Below are 21,934 nucleotides of genomic sequence, written 5' to 3' on the forward strand. Positions count from 1 at the left end.
TGGTCCAAAACTTGGTCCAAAAAACTGGTGGAAAGATCGTACAAGGTACAGCACCAAACATGGACCAAAATGTGGTCAAAAGAAAGGCACAGTATGGCCAAAGTACACCAAAGCAGAAATTGGCAAAAGACATCAATCGCCTGTTAGTCGTTTTTCATTTAGCAGAGTTCACACTGCGTTTTGTGTTTACATTTCACTGGTTATGTTTCATTATGTTTTATTTTGCTGTATGCAAAAACGATGTCGTTTTTTTTTTTTTTTTTTAAATAATGTAAGTCAGTGGGAAACATTTTCCGCTGTGTAACACCTGTTTTTTTTGCATCCATTAATGTATATGTTTTTGTCTCTTTCCAGAGTACAAAACATATTTGTTGAACTTAAACGGGTACTCCGGTTTAAAAAAAATGCATCCCCTATACAAAGGATAGGGGATATAATTGTCTACTTGCTGCACTTGTGTATCTCATGGAAGGGGTGGGTGTCAATCCACGCAAGAAGAGCTGGGTGCCATGCAGGAGATAAGGGGATACATTTTTAAATACTGGAGTACCCCTTTAAATACAATTGTTGTGTGAACCAAGCCTTACCCTTTCTTCACACAATTTAATTTAATTTAATCTGCCTTAAATTTCCCATTGTGCTGTGTGTGAACATGGCTTTATGTGCAATTTTCTTTTCTTATGGGCCTAACTAGGGACAAAAATACTTTGTGTTCACATACTTTTTTTATTTTTTTATTTTTTTATTATTGAAATGTCAGAGAACCAGGAAAAGCTGAAAAATGCATGTTTTGCTTCTTTTGGTCTTGCTCATTCGAAGTTTTTGGTCTCTCCTTATATGATTTGGAACCCATTGTTCCATCCATTCATTTGACTTTCTGTATTTATAAAACCGAACATTAAATAAAAAGTCACTTGGAACTTAATATATATGCTATTGTTTCCACAGGAGGGTAAATGGTGATGCACAATAACGTCCTGGTAGCCGGTTGTAAACCTAGCTGAACTTTAACATTTGAACATTCCATAAAAGAAAAAGAAAAAAAGCATATAAGAATTGCCCGAGTAACTATAAAGGAGAATCATAGGGCGATAGAACGAGTGACCTGAGAGAGAATATGAATATTTTATTGCGTATTTTAATGAAGCGTCGTTCATTATCTGCGACGAATCTGCAGTGCTGAAATCGTTGCCGCCCCGCCCCCACGTGTTCCTCCTGCAAAATCAAGGAGATCGGAGTGGAGCTGTTGCGGGGGAGGAGGTCAGTGATTATTGGGGAAGGGGGATGGTTGAGGAGGGAGCCTGCACATATATGTGTCACTGGCTGACAACATATTGAGGGAGCAGGGTGATCAAATGTTTATTTTTTATTGCTGTGTCCTAGGGACACCCTTGGTGCATAGGAGGAGTATGCAGCAGTGTGTGGCTTGTATTGCCGGGGGTTACAGGTGACATTAAGTGACCTTCTCAGACACGAGCCCCTTCATGTATCACTTCATGACCTTCATTCATCTATCACAGTGAGTGCCTCCAGCTGTTGCAAGACTACAACACCCAGCATGCCCGGACAGCCAAAGGCTGTCCGGGCATGCTGGGTGTTGTTGTCTTGCAACATCTGGAGGCACACTGGTTGGAAAACCCTGTTCTATACCAACATTACATCATCTGGCATTTAACCCTTCAAGGGCGCATTCAAGATGTGGCGATTTGATGTCTTTTCTTGTTTTCAGGTGACTGATTTATAAATTCCAGAAGATATGGCGGCTCAGATCTCAGAATCAGATCAAATAAAACAGGTAGGTGGAGACGAGAAGCAGAATCTATTTAAAGGAGAACTCCGGAATAGGAAAATTATTGTCCATACTGCTGGCAGTAAAAAAAATAAACAGGTACATACCTTCCTTCGCTCCCCTGGTGCCTCCGGTAACCGGCTCCGATCTCCGCGGTGATCTCCTTCCTGGTTGCTGGTGGTCGGTGAGTCATACTGCACTCAGCCAATCACCGGCCGCAGCGAAGTCCCGACTCGGCTGAGCGGCAGTGTGACGTTTTCGGGACCCGGCAGCAGGTGCCGATGTAGTGAAGAATTTTGTGTCCTGAAGCGTTCTCACACTGCCACTCAGCCTATCGCCGGCCGAGTCCGGACTTCACTGCAGCCAGTGATTGGCTGAGCGCAGTATGACTCGCCGACCACCGGAAACCAGGAAGAGGATCGCTACGGAGACCGGAGCCGGTTACCGGAGGCACCGGGGGAGCGAAGGAAGGTATGTACCTGTTTATTTATTTAATTTTTTTTTTACTGCCGCCAGTATGGAGGACAATTTTCCTATTCCGGAGTTCTCCTTTAATATGATCCTGTATTACATGACTTGACAGTGTTGTCTAGAAATGTGTGTGTGTGTATATATATATATATATATATATATATATATATATATGTTCCTCAATAAGTTCAGCTATATTCTGGCATGATTCTACTTGTGATCACCAGTTCACTGACTTATTATTATTATTATTTTATTATTTTCACAGTTTAAAGAATTTCTTGGGACTTACAATAAGCTGACAGAGAACTGCTTCCTGGATTGTGTGAAAGACTTTACTACACGAGAGGTTAAGCCTGAAGAGGTTTGTCTTGTGGCTTTATCAGAGAAGCATAGAGGATGTCTAACCATTTTAAGGTTACAATTACACATGCATGGGGGAGATTTATCAAAACCGAGGAAAAGTTGCCCATAGCAACCAGAATGCTGCTTTTATTTCTCAGAGGCATTTCTACAAATTAAAGTAGCGATCTGATTGGTCAACTTTTCCTCTCCACACATTTTGATAAGTCTTCCCATCAGTGTTTGCAGAACATTTGATGCTGTGTAAATCAATTGTGCCAGAAAGTTAAACATATTTGTAAATTACTTCTATTTAAAAATCTACACCCTTCCAGTACTTATTAGATGCTGTATGCTCCAGAGGAAGTTTTTTTTCTTTTTAAAGAAGTACTCTGGTGCGTTTTTTCTTTAACCCTCTGTGCACGGGCTGCCACGCAAAACAAAGCAAACTTTAACTCCCCTTCCTACGTTCCCCCGTTGCGCTGATATCAATGTCCCGTTCTCCGGTCCCCGACTTCTTCTGCTTCCTCTAAGTCGAAGAGTCACGTGAGGCTCAGCGTATCACCAGCCGCAGGAGGACACTGCTGCAGCTGGTGATACGCTGAGCCTCACGTGAAAAATAAAAATAAAATAAAAACACGCACCGGAGTGCTCCTTTAAATTTCTAATCTGTCAGAACACAGTGCTCTCTGCTGACACCTCTGTCCATGTCAGGAACTGTCAAGAGCAGGAGAAAATCCCCATAGCAAACCTCTCCTGTTCTGGACAGTTCCTGACTTAGAGGTGGTCAGACAGAAAAGAAATGTAGAAAGAAAAGAACTTCCTGTGTCACATACAGCAACTGATAAGTACTGGAAGGGTTAAGATTTTTAAAATGAAGTCCTTTACAAATCTGTTCAACTTTATGGCACCAGTTGAATTAAAATATAGTTTTTCACCGAAGTAACCCTTGAAACACAGCACATCAAATCTGTGTGAATGTACCATAAATGCGGCATTCCCGTGATTAAATGAATCCACTACTTACTGGATATAGGGATAACTAGCGGATCACTGAATAGATAAATCAAAGAATAGAGGACAAATGTCCTCTGAATGGAGCCGTGGCACACGTGGGCAGCCAGTATTTCAATCATTCTCCATGAGGCTTCTAAATATTACCTGCCTAGATAATATTCAGAAGCCTCATGGAGAATGATTGAAATCACGGTGTCTCGATCAGCTGTGAGGACGGCCGGAGGTCCCTTACCCTGCTCCGTGCATCTGATCGTTGCTCCTTTACTGCTGCCAGCCATGGTATTGATCAGTGTATGCAATCTATAGATTGCATGTAATAGTGTCCTGTTGGGACAAAAAAAAAGTGTAAAAATAACCTGCAAAAAATAGTAAAATTTGAATTAACCCCTTCCCAATAAAAAAAATTTTGAATTCCCCCCCTTTTTTTTTTTTTTTTAAGTTTTCAAATAAAAAAAAATATATTTTTAAATCTAAAAATGCCCTGCTACGAGCAGACACACTGAAGCGATGTGACTGCAGTGTGTCTTCTCGTAGCAGCTTATTGCTCCTTAGCAGGCACATCTAAAGGCACCACGTGGCGGTCCTTCAGCGGCGAATCCGCAGTGTAAAATACACTGTGGATCCGTCCCGCGTGAATGTACCCTTAAGGGGGGAAAAAAAAAAACAATCACATGACATTGAAAAAAGTATCGATAATTGGTATAGGCCAGTACTAAAGTATCGGTACTCAGTCTTAAAAAAATAAATGGTATCGGGACATCCCTAGTGGGGGTCTCAGTAGTGCCTAACTATCAAAGTAAAAGTAAACTAGTGAAAATCTGGATAGATATATCAAACCCAGTGTCTCCCAACCTGGGTGCCTCCAGCTGTTGAAAAACTACAACTCTGAGTATGCTGCAGGAAATCTGCCAGGCAGTGGGAAATCTGCAGTGTATTTCGCTATGAGCAGACACAGGTCTTTCCTGCCACAGGCCCAGCATGCCGGTGTGACTTTGACATGCGTGCCAGCCTCACAGGGCTGCGAAAGGGAAGCTGTTTGTCTGCTCATGGCAGCGGGAAATATGCAGCATATTGTGCTATAAGCAGTGAGCAGACACCCAAGGCTTCCCTTCCCTGCACAAATAGGGCTGCGGCAGGGAAGCCTTGGGTGTCTGCTCACTGCTTATAACAAAATATGCTGCGTATTTCCCACTGCTTGGCAGATTTCCTGCAGCACGAAATACGCAGTGTATATGCTACATGTGACCCTATCCTAAAGTTTATTATTTGTGTAGTGTAATGTTTTAAACATGCTTTCTGTATCTTCCTCATGCTTGCTGTCATTCAGTAGGAACCAACACTGTTTATTCTCAGTAACAAAAAGTCTGTCCTGGTCATGTGATGGATGCACACTTACAGCAGTTATCAGAGCCGTACGCCAATCACATCACTAGGACAGATCATTTAATTTTTCCATATACTTCCTGTAAAAAGAAAAATCGCGAAATCCTAAATAACCATATTTCCTCTTTCTCTGCTGTTAGATTTCGTGCTCAGAGCACTGTCTACAGAAGTACCTAAAAATGACACAAAGAATATCCATGAGATTTCAGGAGTACCACATACAGCAGAATGAGGCTTTGGCTGCTAAAGCAGGACTTCTGGGCCAGCCTCGATAAGAGCCGAGTGCAGACCACTGTTCAAGGTCCTACCAGTCCAGCCAAAATATGCTGCGCTGTCCAGAAGAGGACGCTCCGGAGAGACAAATGTGCCGGTCTACTCCCAGCAGAGCCCAGGACTTGAGCATTGATGGTGCTGAAGAATGACCGACATCAGAAGAGACTGTAGAGGCATTTGTAGACTGTGCTCCCTAACAAGTGTCTACCATTAGACATTCTGAATACTATCCTTATTTCAAGCTGACTTGTTTGGAAGATGTTATGTGAAGACCATGGCTCCTTATGCTATGAGTGGAAGTCATAATATTCTAGTGAAATAAACATGAGAATGCATTGGAACATATCCCTGTATTTTTATTGTGAAGGGTTTATTAGATAAGGTTCTTTTATTTAAAAATCCAACAATGATAAATGACGTTCCCTTCAATCATTTTCAGTCTCCTTTTTTTTCTATCCTTAAAGAAAAGGAATTCAGGTCTTCCTACTTAAAACTTTTGGGAGAGGAAAAACAATGACTCATAACCCATCCCCTGCATTAAAGGGGTATTCCGGGCAAAAACATTTTATCCCCTATACAAAGGATAGAGGATAAGATGTCTGATCGCGGGGGGCCCTCTGCTGAGACCCCCCGCGATCTCCACTTCCGGACGATGGGGAACGGAGCTCCGGAAGCAGGGCAGCAGAGTACCCCTTTATGGACGCAGTCTATTTTTTTTGCAACTCTGACCACTGTCACTTTTTAAGCATTAATAACTCTGGGATGCTTTAACTTATGAATTTGATTCTGAGTGTTTCTTCCTGACATTCTACTTTATGTTAGTGGTAAATTTTTGTCAATACTTTTCTGCTACATTTCTTGGTGAAAAAAAAATAAATTTCATGAAAAATTAGAAAATTTAGCATTTTTGAAGCTCTCTGCTTGTAAGGAAAATAGACATTCCAAATGATATTTTGATTCACATATACAATATGTCTAGTTTGTGTTGGCATCATAAAGTTGACATGTTTTTACTTTTTGAAGATATTATAGGGCTTTTTAGTTTAGTAGCCATTTTCAAATTTTACATGAAAATTTCAAAATCAGAATTTTTCAGGGACCAGTTCAGTTTCAAAGTGAATTTGAGGGTCTTTATGTTAGAAATACCCTATAATGGACCCCATTATGAAAACTGCACCCCTTAAAGTATTCAAAATGACTTTCAGAAAGTTTAGGTTTCACAGGAATAGCAGCAAAGTGGAGGAGAAAATTCAAAATCTTAGTGTAAAAAATTAACATGTTCTTGTAAACCCATTTTTTTCATTTTACAAGGAGTAATAGGAGAAAAATCCCCCCCAAAATTTGTAACACAATTTCTTCTGAGTATGGAAATACATCATATGTGGATGTAAAGTGTTCTGCGGGCGAACTACAATGCTCAGAAAAGGAGCGCCATTGGGCTTTTGGAAAGAGAATTTGATTGTAATAGAAGTCGGGGGCCTTGTGCGTTTACAAAGCCTCCGTGCTACCAGAACAGTGGACCTCCCCCCCCCATGTGACCCCATTTTGGAAACTACACCCCTCACAGAATTTAATAAGGGGTGCAGTGAGTATTTACACCCCACTGGCGTAAAATCAGATTTTTCATTTTCACGTCCATATTTAACAAAAATTTGTCAAGCACCTGTGGAGTGTTAAGGCTCACTATATCCCTTGTTACGGTCCTTGAGGGGTGAAGTTTCCAAACTGGGGTCACGTGTTTTTTTTTTTTTTTTTATTGTCAGAACCGCTGTAACTATCAGCCACCCCTGTGCAAATGACCAATTTAGACCTCAAATGTACATAGTGCGCTCTAACTTCTGAGCCTTGTTGTGCAACCGCAGAGCACTTTACACCCACATATGGGCTGTTGCAAAGGTCCCAGCATACCTTAAAAGTCAATGGCTGTCCGGCAATACTGGGAGTTATTTTGCAACAGCTGGAGGTTCCGTTTTGGAAACGCTGCCGTATGATACATTTTGAATTTTTATTTTGGGGGGGGGGGGGGGGGGGGTATATGTAGGTGTTTTACCCTTTATATTTTGTGTAAGTGTAGTGTTTTTAGGGTACATTCACACAGGCGGGGGTTCACAGTGAGTTTCCCGCTGGGAGTTTGAGCTGTGGCGGAAAATTTGCTGCAGCTCAAACTTAAAGCTGGAAACTCGCTGTAAAGCCGCCCGTGTGAATGTACCCTGTACATTTACATTGGGGGGGGCGCAAACCTCCAGCTGTTGCAGAACTACAACTGCCCGGACTTCCAGAGCGGGGATCTCAACTTTGACTTGGTGTGATGTCATGTCTCCGGCCACCCAAACCCCAGTGTTCTAAACATAGTGTTTAGAATGCTGGGTGCTGCACGGGGGTCCCAGGATTGGGGATAAGATGTCTGTGGGTGTAATACTTTGTCTGTTGTCTTATCTGGCTGCTTGATATTCTTTGTCTCTCCCTTGCTTACATCTTCTCTGCCTGCCCCCACCCTCCTGTTCTGAGCAGCAGAGAGATTCAGTGTCTGATTGGCTAAGGCTGCACACACCTCCCAGTTCACAGCACTAAAGGGAGCTTGACTCATCATTGCAGGGCAGAAACATGTGATCTATGTCTCAGGAGAGTGGGGGCTGCTTTCAGAGAGGGATTTGGATAGAGACAGAGTGGATGACGCCATTCCCTCCCTTCATGCATGTGACAATCAAAGAGGGGGAAACAGCTCTATATAGTTAATGAATGATATTTAGACAATTAAATAGGCTGATGAAAGGGAAAGGATGGGCTATTGGTTTAGTTTCCTGGAGTAAACACAAAAAAAAATTGAGCAGAACGGTTCATTGCACAATGGACCCCAAGGCTATATTCACACGAATGTCTGCACAGAAAAATGTATATGCGGAAATTCCACAGACAGCTGAGCTCCAGTAGAACACGCTGGAGCTAGGACCGCTCGAAAATGCACCGTCTCAAACAGCAATGGATTTCCTTGCCAAATCTGTAGAATCAACAAGTCTCTTTCTGCGGATGCCAAAAACATTATTTCCATGGCAGAAGCATCTGGCGAGGAAATTCTCCAGTGTTAACATTGCAGCAGAACCCCATTTAAATCAATAGGACTCTGCGGCAATAGAATTCCACCGTACGCAGATGTGGACAAGGCCTAATCTGCCACAGGTGAACATTTCACCTTTGTGTTCTGAAAATTCCAAATTGTGCAGTGCATGAGACAAGTGCCAGGCTAACAATGAATTAACTATACTGTGTATACTTTTAATGGGGAAATGTATTAAAAAAAAAAAAAATCATAAGTGTTGCTATTTCGATCTTTAAAGAGGACGGCATGACATTACTTTTTCCTGGTCTTGTTATTTATTGTTCTAAGATTAGAAAAATAATCTATACAGCTTTGACTACAGTAATGTGCCTGTATACCCATTACTGCGGCATTCCTGGCAGAGATTAGAGGGAGATGGGACTAGAGTGGCTGTGGGTAGAGATGAGGGAACTTACAGTAAATTCAATTTGTCACGAACTTCTCGGCTCGGCAGTTGATGACTTTTCGTGCATAAATTAGTTCAGCTTTCAGGTGCTCCCGTGGGCTGGAAAAGGTGGATACAGTCCTAGGAGACTTTCCTAGGAATGTATCCACCTTTTCCAGCCCACCGGAGCACCTGAAAGCTGAATTTACGCAGGATAAGTCATCAACTACCGAGCCGAGAAGTTCGTGACGAATCGAATTTACTGTAAGTTCCCTCATCTCTAGCTGTGGGGAAGAGTCTGGGATTTAACTGTGGAGCAGTTTTTATTTTACCAGGATTGGGGGGGGGAAGCCAGACAACCCTTTAAGATATCCTGATGGTTTTCAAGATGCTTTTCAAGATGTCATTCATTGTTCACTTGTAGTAAATAAAAATCTGCCCTGATCATATGATGGACATCAGATCTGGCATCAACAAGCCAGGCACATGTAGGACCAGGTCAGTTTTATAAAATGGTCACAGAGCATTTAATACATTTTGTGCAGGTCACATTTACTGAAATTTCTCTCATATACACCAAAAAGCTAAGTCTGGGCTGGTGCAGTTTGAGACTTTTCAGTGGTTTTGCAGTAGTGCTGGGCGGTATACCGGTTCATACGGAATTTTTTCCCCTGCACGATATGAATTTTGCCCATTGCGCAATACCAGTTGCCCCCCCCCCCCGCCCTCGAATGAGTGAATTATCTGCTGCAAGCGCTGTTCTGCTTTTCTTCCGCCCCCCCAATGAATTATCAGCTGCGCTGTCCCCACATCGTGTCACCCGCAAGCGCTCCTCTGCTCCTCCTCCTATGAGTTTCAGGCCGCTGGCGCTAGAAAGCTGTACTGTACTACAAATAACGTTGCCCGGGCTGCAAAAATAAAATTTAACTCACCTGCCTACATTCCCATGTTGGTCCAAATTCCACCCATCACCAACCTCACCTGCTTCCTGGGGATGGGAACATCACAAAGCTGTCAGCCTATCACCGGCCGCAGTGCTGTCCCGCCTCAGCCACTGATAGGCTGAGTGCACTCATGTAAGTGCTGAGTGCTTCATACATGACAGTCCGCTCTGTCTATCACCGGCTGCAGCGATGTCCAGCCCCGACCAATGATAGGCTGGCGGCTCTGTGACTTTCCCGTCCCAAGGAAACAGCAAGAGGATTGCAGCGCAGGAAAGTGAAGACGGTACAGAGCAACAGGAGAACGTAGGCATGTTAGTTAAAGTTTATTTTTTCAGCCCGGGAAACGTTATTTGTATTACAGAACAGATTTCTAGCACCGGCGGCCCGTAACTCATAGGAGGATGAGCAGAGGAGCGTATGCGGGTCACATGATGTGGGGACAGCGCAGCTGTTGGCTGGTGTTGGGAGAGAAGCAGCGCCCAGGACACACGTTTTTGCTCATACCGCCCAACTCTACTTTGCACCTTTTTTGTGCCTTTTCACAAAGGCGCAGTTAGTAAAACCCTAAAACACTTCCATATCATGTGTATTGCCATTAAATCAGTGCAGTTCAACTAAAAATCAGCAGAAATGTGTAAACCAAAAGGTGCAAAAAAAATAATAATTTAAGGCGCAAATAAAGTCTAAAGACAATGATAAATGTCAGCCAAATACTGGGCACAGCAGTAACTTATTTCACCTGAGCCGCATCAAAATGGAAAAGACGGGGGATCAGTAGTAGATGAGTAGTTTATTTTTGATCACTCCACCAAGAGAGCAGTGTAAAAAGTACGATTAAAGGGGTACTCTGCCCCTAGACATCTTATCCCCTATCCTTTGGATAGGGGATAAGAAGTCTGATCGTGGGGGTCACGCAGCTGGGACCCCCGCAATCTCTGTGCAGCACCCAGCGTTAGTTTAGACCACTAGGTGACGGCGGCAGGGGTTGTGACCTCACACCACACCCCCTCAATGTAAGTCTGTGGGAGGGGGCGTGATGACCACCACGCTCCCTCCCATAGACTTGCATTGAGGGGGCGTGGTGTGACATATTGAGGGCATGGTCGGGACGTCACGACCCCCACAACCTGCTCCAAGCGTTCAGAGCAAAATGTTCCGAATAATGGGGCAGCCCATTTTGGAGTACCCCTTTAAAGGGGTGGAAAACTTTTTTTTTTTAATCAACTGGTGCCAGAAAGATAAAACAGATTTGTAAATTACTTCTATTAAAGAATCTTAATCCTTCCAGTACTTATTAGCTACTGAATACTACAGAGGAAATTCTTTTCTTTTTGGAACACAGCTGTCTGCTGACATCATGAGCACAGTGCTCTCTGCTGACACCTCTGTCCATTTTAGGAACTGTACACAGCAGCATATGTTTGCTATGGGGATTTTCTCCTACTCTGGACACTTCTTAAAATGGACAGAGATGTCAGCAGAGAGCACTGTGCTCCAAAAAGAAAATAATTTCCTCTGTAGTATTCAGCAGCTAATAAGTACTGGAAGGATTAAGGTTTTTTTAAAAGAAGTAATTTACAAATCTCTAACTTTCTGGCACCAGTTGATTTAAAAAAATAAGTACCCGTTTAAACCTTTAACCTCTGGATTTAAGTAAAAAAAAACAACTTTGCTTTTCTGAATGACAGCAAGCAAAGATCTTGTAAGTTGTGAGTAATGGATACAGAAAATATATTGGAAAATTACTTTAGTTTTGTTCTAAGTGTTTCTGTAATAAAATGAAATTACATGTGTATGGTTTTTTGTTAATGGAGGAAAAACATACAAAAAGGAGCAAAAAAAGTAGCTAAGTTTAAACCATGGCCTTTATTGATGCTCTTCAATGAGCGCTGTTTACATACACAACTCTGCGTTGCTTAAGAAAAACAGAAAAAGTGCATATTACAGGAGTACTTTCTGTATAACCCCTCTGGCAGCTGAGAAGGTAAATTAATCTGTGCTGGAAACAATCAGACAAGTTCACAATGCAGCAAAATAAAAGGGAAAAAATAAAAAAAATCTCTATTTTAGCAATTATTACCCATTTTAGTGTTTTGCTCAGATTATCAGCGATTGTGAACAAGTTTCTGATATACAGTCTAGAACCATTCCTGATCGCCGTTCTTTGCACAACCCAGCCGTAGTCTGAGCCTCTCAACAATTTAGCCTGATCTTGTGAAGGTGAAATAAAAAAAACACATAAAAGTAATCAATCATTCATGATGTATCAATCACACAAACAGTGATATTCAGACCATATGAATAGTGGGGGTTATGCCTAAGACAACGGTTTGTTTGAATGGTTGGAAAACATTGCTCTAGAGAGAAATCTACATTATTCTACACATATTAAACACAGAAGAAGGGGTTCAAACCCTCTTTTTAATGTACAAACATGAATAAAAAAATTGATAAAAAAACTTTTGTACATAATGTATATGCAAAAAAACTCTTAAATATACAGGTTTCAGAAAGAAGTATTTACATAATGTATTAGCCTATGGAATGAACCACAGTCCTCGTGTATACGCTTCTTTGCTGTAATGCTGCATCGCAACAATTGGAGATAAAATTCTTCAACATGTTGGATAGAAAAAATTAGTTTGGCAGTATATTAAATGTACAAAAAAGAAGGGCTACCTGAAAACGGGAAGGAGCAAGGAGGTTTTAAAATGAGTAAAGAATACAGAAAATTTATTTTCAGTGTTGTAAAGCAAAACGCAGTAAATTATGCTAAGCCCGGGTTTGCACAGAGTAGATTTTTTATTTTGCCAAAACAGGGATTGGATTCTCCCAAAAAAAAAAGAATAATAAATATTGTTTTTTTTTTTTAAGGAGTAACTCCTGTTTTTTTGGCAATCACAATGTTCAAACCTGGCTAAGAGCTACAGGTGTATTGGAAGAGAGAACTAAGCTAAGACCCTTCTCTTATTTTATTTTTTATTTTTTTTTATTTATTTATTAATATTTTAAAAAATACATAAAAATACAACATCCAATGTCTGAATAAATATATTTAACAAGTTGCAAGTTAATACCTTATTTTACACAAAAAAAATTCAGCTTTAGAAATCTTGTTAAATAATTTCGCTGTTGTCATATATTTTCTTTTTGTCTTTTTTGTAACAAAATAAAAACTCTGAAATTACATAGAAAAAAAAGACAAAATAGATTTGTCAAGGGATAAGATAGTCCACTGAAAACGTATTCACAATTCCACTGTAAACATTAATAAACATTTAAAATAGTTGCATAATGCTGTGCTCTAAATTCCTGTAAAAAGTGGAAGACTAGTTTTCTTCATGTAGTTTTCAGTCCACTACATTCCCTTTCACAACTTATTTTGTCTTGCTTACAGCTTTAAAACTGGGCACTCTGCTGAATACATTGGACTTTGGCAGTTCTGTACATTGCAAGTGCTTCCGAAAACAAAGCCTGGAAAAATACATCCGGAGCTAAACTTTGCAGCTTTGTCGTAAAGTGCAGCTGCAGTCATAGCATGCCGATGTTTATTGTATGCACTTGGTATTTTTCTTTTTGTACTGGGCACAAGGTAGGGGGGGGGGGGGGGAGAATTCCTTATTCTGGGAGCTCCTTGAAATTTTATTCAGACATTTGTCTATTTTAAAAAATGTGTCATTTCTTTGCGTTGAACAAAATAGGATGCCATTGTGGCACGCTGACTGCTAGTCTCCTATTCCTAAATCATAATCTTATTTAATAAGAAAAAAAGAAAAAAAAAAAAAGACACATGAAATGGGAAAAAAAAAAAAAGCAATCCAGCAGAGGAGATCTTTGAAAAAAATAAAATAAAATAAAAAATAAACTACTTGGCAATGTCAAACCGATTGAGTGCTTTTGTGTGGTTGGGGGGGAAAGGAAAAATAAGTGTCCATGGCAGCAGACTGCTGAGGTGGAACCGAGTGCGCATATCACCTGCACTCGAGAGCAAGTGTGTTCTGTGGGGGAGAGGACGAAGATGGGCTCATTCCAGTCTCTGAAGACGCAGATGACATAGATGCTCCTGTATTGGATACTGATGAATGAAAAAAATAAAAATAAAAAGAGAAAAAATAAATTAATATATACATATAACATGTATCGGAAAGTTTTCATTGCACTATACAGAAAAAAATTTATGAAACCTAGTGCTTAATAAATTTTTTTTTTGCTAATTGCTAAACAGTGACCCCCCTGACGTACGATGGCCCTGACATACGATCATTTCAACATATGATGCTTTTGTATGTCGGGGCCATTGCATAAACGGCTATCCGGCAGCGTAGACTGCTTCAGCTGCCACCGGATAGCCGTTTACGTGATATCGTGGTCCGCTGACGATCACTTGCCTGTCCTCGGGGCTCCGGCGCGTTCTCTTAGGGATCCCCTGCATAGTCGGCGCTCTCCATAGTCGTCATCACGTCGCTGCGCACGCCGTCCCGTCATCCAATAGGGGCGGCGTGCGTATCGACGTGATGGCGGCGACGGAGAGCGAGGATGCCGGGGAAGCAGAGGCATTGCCGGAGCGTCGGGGACACCCGGGGGACGCGGCGACAGCGATGGACGGCGATATCCAGGGCAGCGGTGACGGTCCGGAGCGGCGGGGACAGGTGAGTACAACCTCCAATACCAGTGGTCTTCAACCTGTGGACCTCCAGATGTTGCAAAACTACAACTCCCAGCATGCCCGGACAGCCAACGGCTGTCCGGGCATGCTGGGTGTTGTAGTTTTGCAACATCTGGAGGTCTGCAGGTTGTAGACCACTGTCCTATACTTTACATTGCACGGATCCCTCAACATACGATGGTTTCAACAAACGACGGTCCATTTGGAACGGATTACCATCGTATGCTGAGGGACCACTGTACTAACAACATTTTTACATTTATATCTTGTAAAAATACAAGATAAGGAAGTTGTGAGCATGATCCATTGGCTCTCCAGGTATGCTGAGAGTTGTAGTTGTGCAACAGCTGGAGAGCCACAGGCTGCAGACCAATGATAAAGGAAAAACTATATGCATAAGGATAAGGATATGTGCACATTAGTGTTGTGGAGCCCCTGAAAACAGAGCTGGATGAAGAGTGAAACACTGAACACCAATGGGTCCCGAAAGGTCCTATTTACTTTGAATGGGGTCAGTCTTGGTTCTGTTACATGTTTATTATTTTTCAGGATTTTAGCAAGAAATAAAACTTGACATGCAGGTTTTTTTTCTTCGCTAAAGTCATGTCATAACGAAATCTGCAAATAGAGCTCTGAATGTTCATAACATAGCTTAAAGGGGTACTCCAGCGCTAAGAAATCTTATCCCCTATACAAAGGATAGGGGATAAGATGCCTGATCTCGGGGGTCCCACCGTGCTTGCTCTGGGTCTTGATTACTGGCGATCACGGGGACGGAGCATAGTGACGTCATGGCTCTGCCCCTGTGTGAAGTCACGCTCCGCCCCCTCAATGCAAGCCTATGGGAGGGGGCGTGACAGCGAGCATGCTACGGGGGCTGATTCTAACGGGGTGCAGCGTGGAAGATCATGGGGGTTCTCCAGCAGCAGGACCCCCGCGATCAGGCATCTTATCCCCTATCCTTTGGATAGGGGATAAGATGTCTTAGCGCCGGAGTACCCCTTTGAGACCCAAAATATAAATGTCAGTTCAATATAGAAACTATACAGATTTATAATCACGTTTCAGCCACAGAACAGTGCAGCTTTTACGTATCCCACTATAGGAGGACCATGATGAAAAGTAGGCCGGTAACTTTCCGTAACATTACTGTGAAAACTTACCTTCCCGATCTTTCTTTTTTAACCTTTTCCGCCTCCTGTCTATCGTGGCTACTTCAGATTTCAAAGACATATAATATTTCCTGATTTCTTGCAGCTTATCTTGGAGAAAAACAATCTTCTCCGCTCCAGTCATGGTATCTAATTCACCTATAAAATTTATGAAAAATATGTAAATAGTTAGAAATGATATTGTCAGCTCAAATATGACATTACAAAATACACAAACAATTGTTTATATTCTTACAATAAAATAAATGCATCCTATCCAGTAAAACTCTAGATATAATTTTGTACTGCATTTTCGTGAAACGCATGACAAATAATTGAAGATAAAATTTAGATTTTCTGTGAAGGTGACAAGAGTTTTCTCAGTAAATAATAGCTATTCTTTTGCTATTCTGTCCTTTTCTAACGTAAGCAGAGTTTGAAAATGTTCAGTTACAACCAATATGGAAGAGTCCAAGATTTATATCTACAGTGTAAACGCTCTTCAAAGGGGTTATCCCAGGAGGACTACTTCTCACCAATCCTGTAGATAAAGGATAAGCATCTAATTGGTGGAGGCTTAAAAGGAAAACTGTCATCCTGTTCACCAACATTAAACCCAATACACTGGGTTACACTGTGGGTGAACAGGAGACCGATGAGAGGTCAACGAGTTTGATACGTAACAGTAGTTCAGAGCTGTAACCCTCCGAAGATCCTCTTCTATCCCTGCTGAATTGCGCACAGGAGGCGGGCCCGCCGAGAGAATTTGAATTACATGCAATTGTTAGATTGCATACGATGATCAGTGCTATGCCATAGCATAGCACTGATCAGTGTTATCGGTACTCCAATGCTCAAGCCTGCTGAGGCTGACAGGAGCCTTGGAGAATCGATTGGACGCAGAGGAGGAAGGTAAGGGCCCTCCCACCATCCTCTCAGCTGATCAAGACATTGTGATTTCCCTGCGATTATCCCAATCAGCTTCGTTGAGCTGCCAGGACTGTATTTTCGGCATTTTGGACACTGCAATTAACTTTGATCTCAGCGTCTGAAGGGTTAATGCTGGGCATCGGCCCGAATTCGGCATTAGCCGCAGTACCTGGCTGCCGATAGCAGCCGGGACCAAAAGGACATGAAGCGAGCTCAGCTCCTGAGCTCGCTTCATAGACCGGCTGCACTGCCACGCTAATATATTATATATATATATACACACACACACACCTATATATACATACACATATACATACACACACACGGCGCAGGTCATTAAAGGGTTAAATTGAGCTGAGCTGCAACAACACCACACAGGCCATGTTCAATGTATACAATCAGATTGATAAACCTTGCAATCATCTGACTGATGCAGTGTGGATTATAATGCTGCTCTGTGTGATAAAGCAGGCTCTTATCCACAGAACCTGGATATTACAGTTCTTTGTTTTGGATCTCTCTTTTTTTTGTATATTCAATTTTACAGACTGCAAGTACAAGAAGAGACACTGAGTGACTAACAGACCATCTACTTACTGAGCTGTAACGTCCATTTGTACGTTCTTGAGGAGTGCTGGTGTTTCTCTCGATGCTTATCCTTGTCCAGATCTTTTGTATGCGGAGATGTGACTCTTGCTGGTGATCTTATAATCTTCTGAGGCTTGGGGACATTTACAATCTTAGCTGGAGAACATTTACTGGCGCTGTCCACAGCAGAGAGATCCTCACTGTCACTACTTTGCCCTGAAAACAGAAGAAAATGAAACAAGATTTATAACTAGGAACAGGAAATATTTAAATAAGATTTTAGGCCTGTCTGCCGATTAGTTCTTCTCCAGATGAAGGAAAACCATCTCTCTAGCACCATCTAAAAGGTAGCTACCCTATAAGTCAATATCCAACTCACTATAGAGGCCTAAAGCATAACAAAGGATTAAGAAAAAAGGTACCTGGCGGATATCCTTTGTCAAGTTTAAAGGGAACCTATAAATAAAATAAAGGTTTCTTAATTTGTCTGGATGTCCCCCCTGCCCATTCACAATAGTGTACAAAACAATTTTATGAACCTTAGGTTGAAGTAGTCATATGGACATGCAGACTCCTGAAGTAGCCACTGCACCCTGGACTCTAGTCACACCTACCCAGGAGTAATTAAAAGCCCAGACAAGGCCAATGTCACAACTCGTCACCAAAATATACCACAGGCCCTGGCATGAAACGGCTTCTGGACTATCACAATACTTTAGGGAGCGGAGCGATGATGTCAGGTCATGCCTGGGATGGCATTAAGCAAGATTACAGCCCGGGGCATGGTGACTTTAGGATGCTGCACACCCATACCACTATTTGGAGCTAATCATCATATTACGCAGGACACTTTAAAAGCTTGTTTTCTGCACTATTGAAGACTGGCAGGAGGACATTCGGACACGAAAAGAAACCTTACTGTAATATTATATATATATATATATATATATATATATATATATATATATATATATATATACACACACATAGTAAGTATAATGTGTTATATAGATGATCAGTTATATAGGGTACAATTAGGAGACAGGATACCTTTAAAGGGGTACTCCATTGCGTTCAGAACATTTTCTTCCAAACGCTGGGTGCGGGCGGCGACGGTTGTGACGTCACGGCCACGCCCCTCGTGATGTCATGCCATGCCCCCTTAATGGAAGTCTATGGCGTGGCGACACTGCAGGACCCCTGCAATCAGACATCTTGTCCCCTATCCTTTGGATACAGGATAAGATGTCTAGGGGCGGAGTACCCCTTTAAGGCTCTTCAATGGATTAAGTAGTGACTTATAGGGAAGCTTTGTGTAGGTGGCACTAGAGCGAAAATGTTCTTCCCTTTTCTTCTGCAGTTTTTCCAAGGGGGCATTGGCTGTAATATTTCTTTACACCTGATAGATCTCTGCAAGGAGACCAGTATCCCCTGTGAAATAGTATAACAATGATCTTTCATTACATGACTCTTGTATGGGCATCTTACCTATTCCATTCTTCTCCGTTTTTGAAGAAGTATTTATTCGCTTTGGTGTACGCTTCTGTTTCTTTGCTAGTGCGCCAATGTTGCCATCACTAATTCGTTTATGGCCTGGTAAAGAAAATAAAGTTAAACAGACGAAAGGCGATCAAGTTACGTGTCTGGTCATAGAAAAGGAATAGCGCCACTCTTGTCCATGGTGTTTTAGGTCAACCTCATAGATCTGAATTTAGTTGAGCTACAATATGAAACACAGCAATGGGAAAAAAAAATGGCCCTGCTGATCTAATCTTCCTCAACATTCACAGGTTTGTGTCCACCTGATGCAAGTCAAGGCTGTCAGTATTACATTAGCGTATAGACCGCATATTTCATGTTGCCCAAAATCTACTGCGCAGCAGGAAATATGCTGCATTTTTTTCCTATGAGTAGACACACAGGGCTACCTGGCGGCAGCCCTGTGTGTGCAGCGGTTTGGAGGCGGGGCCAGCACGTTAACGTGACTGTGACGTGCGGTCCTGTCTCCAAGCCTTACTGCGCACACAGGGCTGCCGGGTGTCTATTCATGAAATACGCTGTGGATACGATACATGGGACCGTACTCTAAAGGGAGCTCAAAGCCAAAGTTTCCCAAAATAAAATATACGGTGGTTGTCCCTGCAACAAAAAAAAAAAAACGCTTTCTTGACACCGCTCACAAGAACCATTTAACATTAGCAGTAGAGTGTCTAATTTCTACAAAGCACATAAACCCCCAGATTCCCAAAATGTATGGGCTTAAGTTCTATGAAGGTCCTCTTTAGTGTTTACAGGCACAATGATTTTAAGTGATATTTCAAGTTGATACCGGTGCATTGCCGTGGAATGAGATTTGCCATAGAATGAGATGGTCCGCCTCCATCACATCCTATTGGCTCTCTCTTGTCACGTGACATATTTAAACGTCACGCATCGATGCGCACAGCAGTGTCAATTTGGCTATCACAGGGAGAGGATCTCCTCACCCTGTGATAGCTGAAGCTGTACGGAGCTCTCATGGCCTCTGTGGCCCGACAGAAGTTCACACATGTACGCAGATCATACGGCTGCCTCATATACATTTACTGTTCATCCACAGCGCTATCGGGAGCCCGATGCCCGATGGCGCTGTCATCAGTGTGCGTCCCCGCGAGCGCCCCATGCCCGCAGCTCTACTCCCCGTCCTCCGCCCCCCGCAGCTCTAGTCCCCGTCCCGTTAACGCTCAGGGAGCGGGGAACAGAAAGTAGAGCATCGGGCGCAGGTTAAGTTATTCGCGTAGTGCTGCGCATGCGCAGTACTACTTTACCTGCGCCCAATGCTCTACTTTCTGTTCCCCGCTCCCTGAGCGTTAACGGGACGGGGAGTAGAGCTACGGAGGGACGGGGAGTAGAGATGCGGGGGGCGGAGGACGGGGAGTAGAGCTGCGGGCATGGGGCGCTCGGGGGGAGGCACACTGATGACAGCGCCATCGGGCATAGGGATCCCCATAGCGCTGTGGGTCGCTCCCTGAGCGTTCACAGGGGACGGGGAGTACAGCTGCGTGGGACGGGGAGTACAGCTGCGTGGGACGGGGAGTACAGCTGCGTGGGACAGGGAGTACAGCTGCGGGGGACGGGGAGTAGAGATGCGTGGGACGGGGAGTACAGCTGCGTGGGACGGGGAGTAGAGCTGCGGGGGACGGGGAGTAGAGCTGCGGGGGACGGGGAGTAGAGATGGGGGGGACGGGGAGTAGAGCTGCGGGCGTGGGGATCCTGATGACAGCGCCATCGGGCATAGGGATCCCGATAGCGCTGTGGATCAACAGTAAATGTATATGAGGCAGCCGTATGAGCTGCGTACATGTGTGAACTTCTGTCAGGCCACAGAGGCCATGAGAGCTCCGTGCAGCTTCAGCTATCACAGGGAGAGGAGACCCTCTCCCTGTGATAGCCAAACTGACACTGCTGTGCGCATCGATGCGTGACGTTTAAATATGTCACGTGACAAGAGAGAGCCAATAGGATGTGATGGAGGCGGACCATCTCATTCTATGGCAAATCTCATTCCACGGCAATGCACCGGTCTGCATCCATGTGACCACCACAGTTTTAGGAGGTACTGAGGACAGTTTGACAGATGCCAGTCTGGTGATCATACTCTAATGGCAGCAAAGACATTAAATAGAATAAGTTACCTTTATCCCGCATCTCGGCTTCTTGAGCTGTTATGCTGCAGTTGCTAGATGTGGTGCTGGCTTCAAAGCCATTAGCCGATTCACTCTCACAAAGGCCTTCTTGTGATTCTTCCGCCACGCTGTCCACTTCAATGGTTATATCACTCTCACTCTTAATGCTGTGAGACTCATCATGGCTCAGTGCAAGGGGAGAAGGCTCAGAATAAGTATGAGGGGGGAGAATAGCTGGCTGCAGGGTGGGGGCAAGTACAGTCTGTGTGTCCGTTTCTGGCTTCACTATTACCATGTCCTCCACCTTGTCCTTTTCATCAAAATCATCCAAGTCTACTTCATGACAAACAAGTGTTTCTGGTCCAATCATGGGCATATTATCCTCCTGCTCTTCCTTATACAAGATCCCTGTGATTTCACTGAGTGGCATTTCATAATCCTCAGTCCTAGTGCTCTGTACGTGTTCAAGCTCAGATGTTAAGGAGGGCATTTCTTCATTTGTGTCCTGGACCTGCTCTTCCTTGATTATGCTGATGGGTTCCAGAGCCTCACAGCTTTCTACCGGTTTCTCCTCTGCAGTTATAATTGGTAGCTCTGGCTCACACTCCGTTCGCTGCTTCTTTTCGGGAGAAGTTTGTTCCACTGGTTTTCTTTTACAGCCTTTCTTCTCCTTCGTCTGTTGATCATTTGGAGGCTCCAACTCCTTTGGAATAAAGAACATCTCCTTACATTGTAAGGAAGCAAACGATGTAAAGTCTAATGCTTTAGGTTCTACTTTGGGTTCTATCTTGGGTTCTAGCACACTGTCCTCTGTAGGAACTGGAACACTTTTTATGGCCTCCACACAAGGCTCTTTTGTTTTGCTTCTTCTCCCTTTTTTTGGCAGATTTTCTGTCTCTTTGACTTCAACAATTTGTTCTGTTTGCATCCCGTAACTCTGAACAATTTGTTCACTTTCTTCTACCTCTTGCTGTAAGGTCTCGTCTGGGTTTACTGGGCTTGTTTCCTGGTCCTTTACAGCACAAACAACTGGAGCTGCTTCTTGCTCGATAACAGTTTCAACCAGGCTTTCCGTCTGCTCAGACTCCTTTTCAACCTCTGGTAAAATCTCCTCCTTTACCTCCTTTACCGGCGTCTTTTCAATAGGCTCCTCTGAATCGCTTTCCGACATTGATGAATCTGGAATCAAAAAGTCAACTAACGTTATATTGGAACTTAATATGTAATGGCCAG

The 21,934-nt window shown here is 43.1% G+C and overlaps 2 protein-coding genes across 6 annotated transcripts in view; one reads left to right on the top strand and one right to left on the bottom strand.

Annotated features, from left to right (window-relative positions):
- Positions 1-984: 984 nt before the first annotated feature.
- TIMM9 (translocase of inner mitochondrial membrane 9) lies at positions 985-6,134 on the top strand. 2 transcript variants are annotated; one of them, XM_056546825.1, is made up of 4 exons: positions 985-1,260; positions 1,730-1,795; positions 2,529-2,624; positions 5,143-6,133. In XM_056546825.1, exons 2-4 carry the CDS (start codon positions 1,757-1,759, stop codon positions 5,275-5,277), a joined length of 270 nt encoding a protein of 89 aa, XP_056402800.1. In that variant the 5' UTR covers positions 985-1,260; positions 1,730-1,756; the 3' UTR covers positions 5,278-6,133. The 2 variants fall into 2 exon arrangements, with proteins under 2 accessions (XP_056402800.1, XP_056402801.1); XM_056546826.1 differs by lacking the exon at positions 985-1,260 and adding an exon at positions 1,307-1,447 and having other exon boundaries at positions 5,143-6,134.
- Positions 6,135-11,557: 5,423 nt separating this feature from the next.
- ARID4A (AT-rich interaction domain 4A) overlaps positions 11,558-21,934 on the bottom strand; it is a 95,529-nt gene continuing 85,152 nt past the window's right edge. For all 4 annotated transcript variants that reach the window (XM_056544990.1, XM_056544991.1, XM_056544988.1 and 1 more), the window contains exons 21-25: positions 20,711-21,880; positions 18,525-18,629; positions 17,046-17,252; positions 15,531-15,677; positions 11,558-13,776 (exon numbers count right to left, since the gene is read on the bottom strand). In XM_056544990.1, the coding sequence (XP_056400965.1) occupies positions 13,673-13,776; positions 15,531-15,677; positions 17,046-17,252; positions 18,525-18,629; positions 20,711-21,880 (1,733 nt within the window). In that variant the 3' untranslated portion in view covers positions 11,558-13,672. The remainder of the gene's footprint in view (positions 13,777-15,530; positions 15,678-17,045; positions 17,253-18,524; positions 18,630-20,710; positions 21,881-21,934) is intronic.

Source organism: Hyla sarda, chromosome 11, assembly GCF_029499605.1.
Source record: "Hyla sarda isolate aHylSar1 chromosome 11, aHylSar1.hap1, whole genome shotgun sequence".
Classification (NCBI taxonomy): domain Eukaryota; kingdom Metazoa; phylum Chordata; class Amphibia; order Anura; family Hylidae; genus Hyla; species Hyla sarda.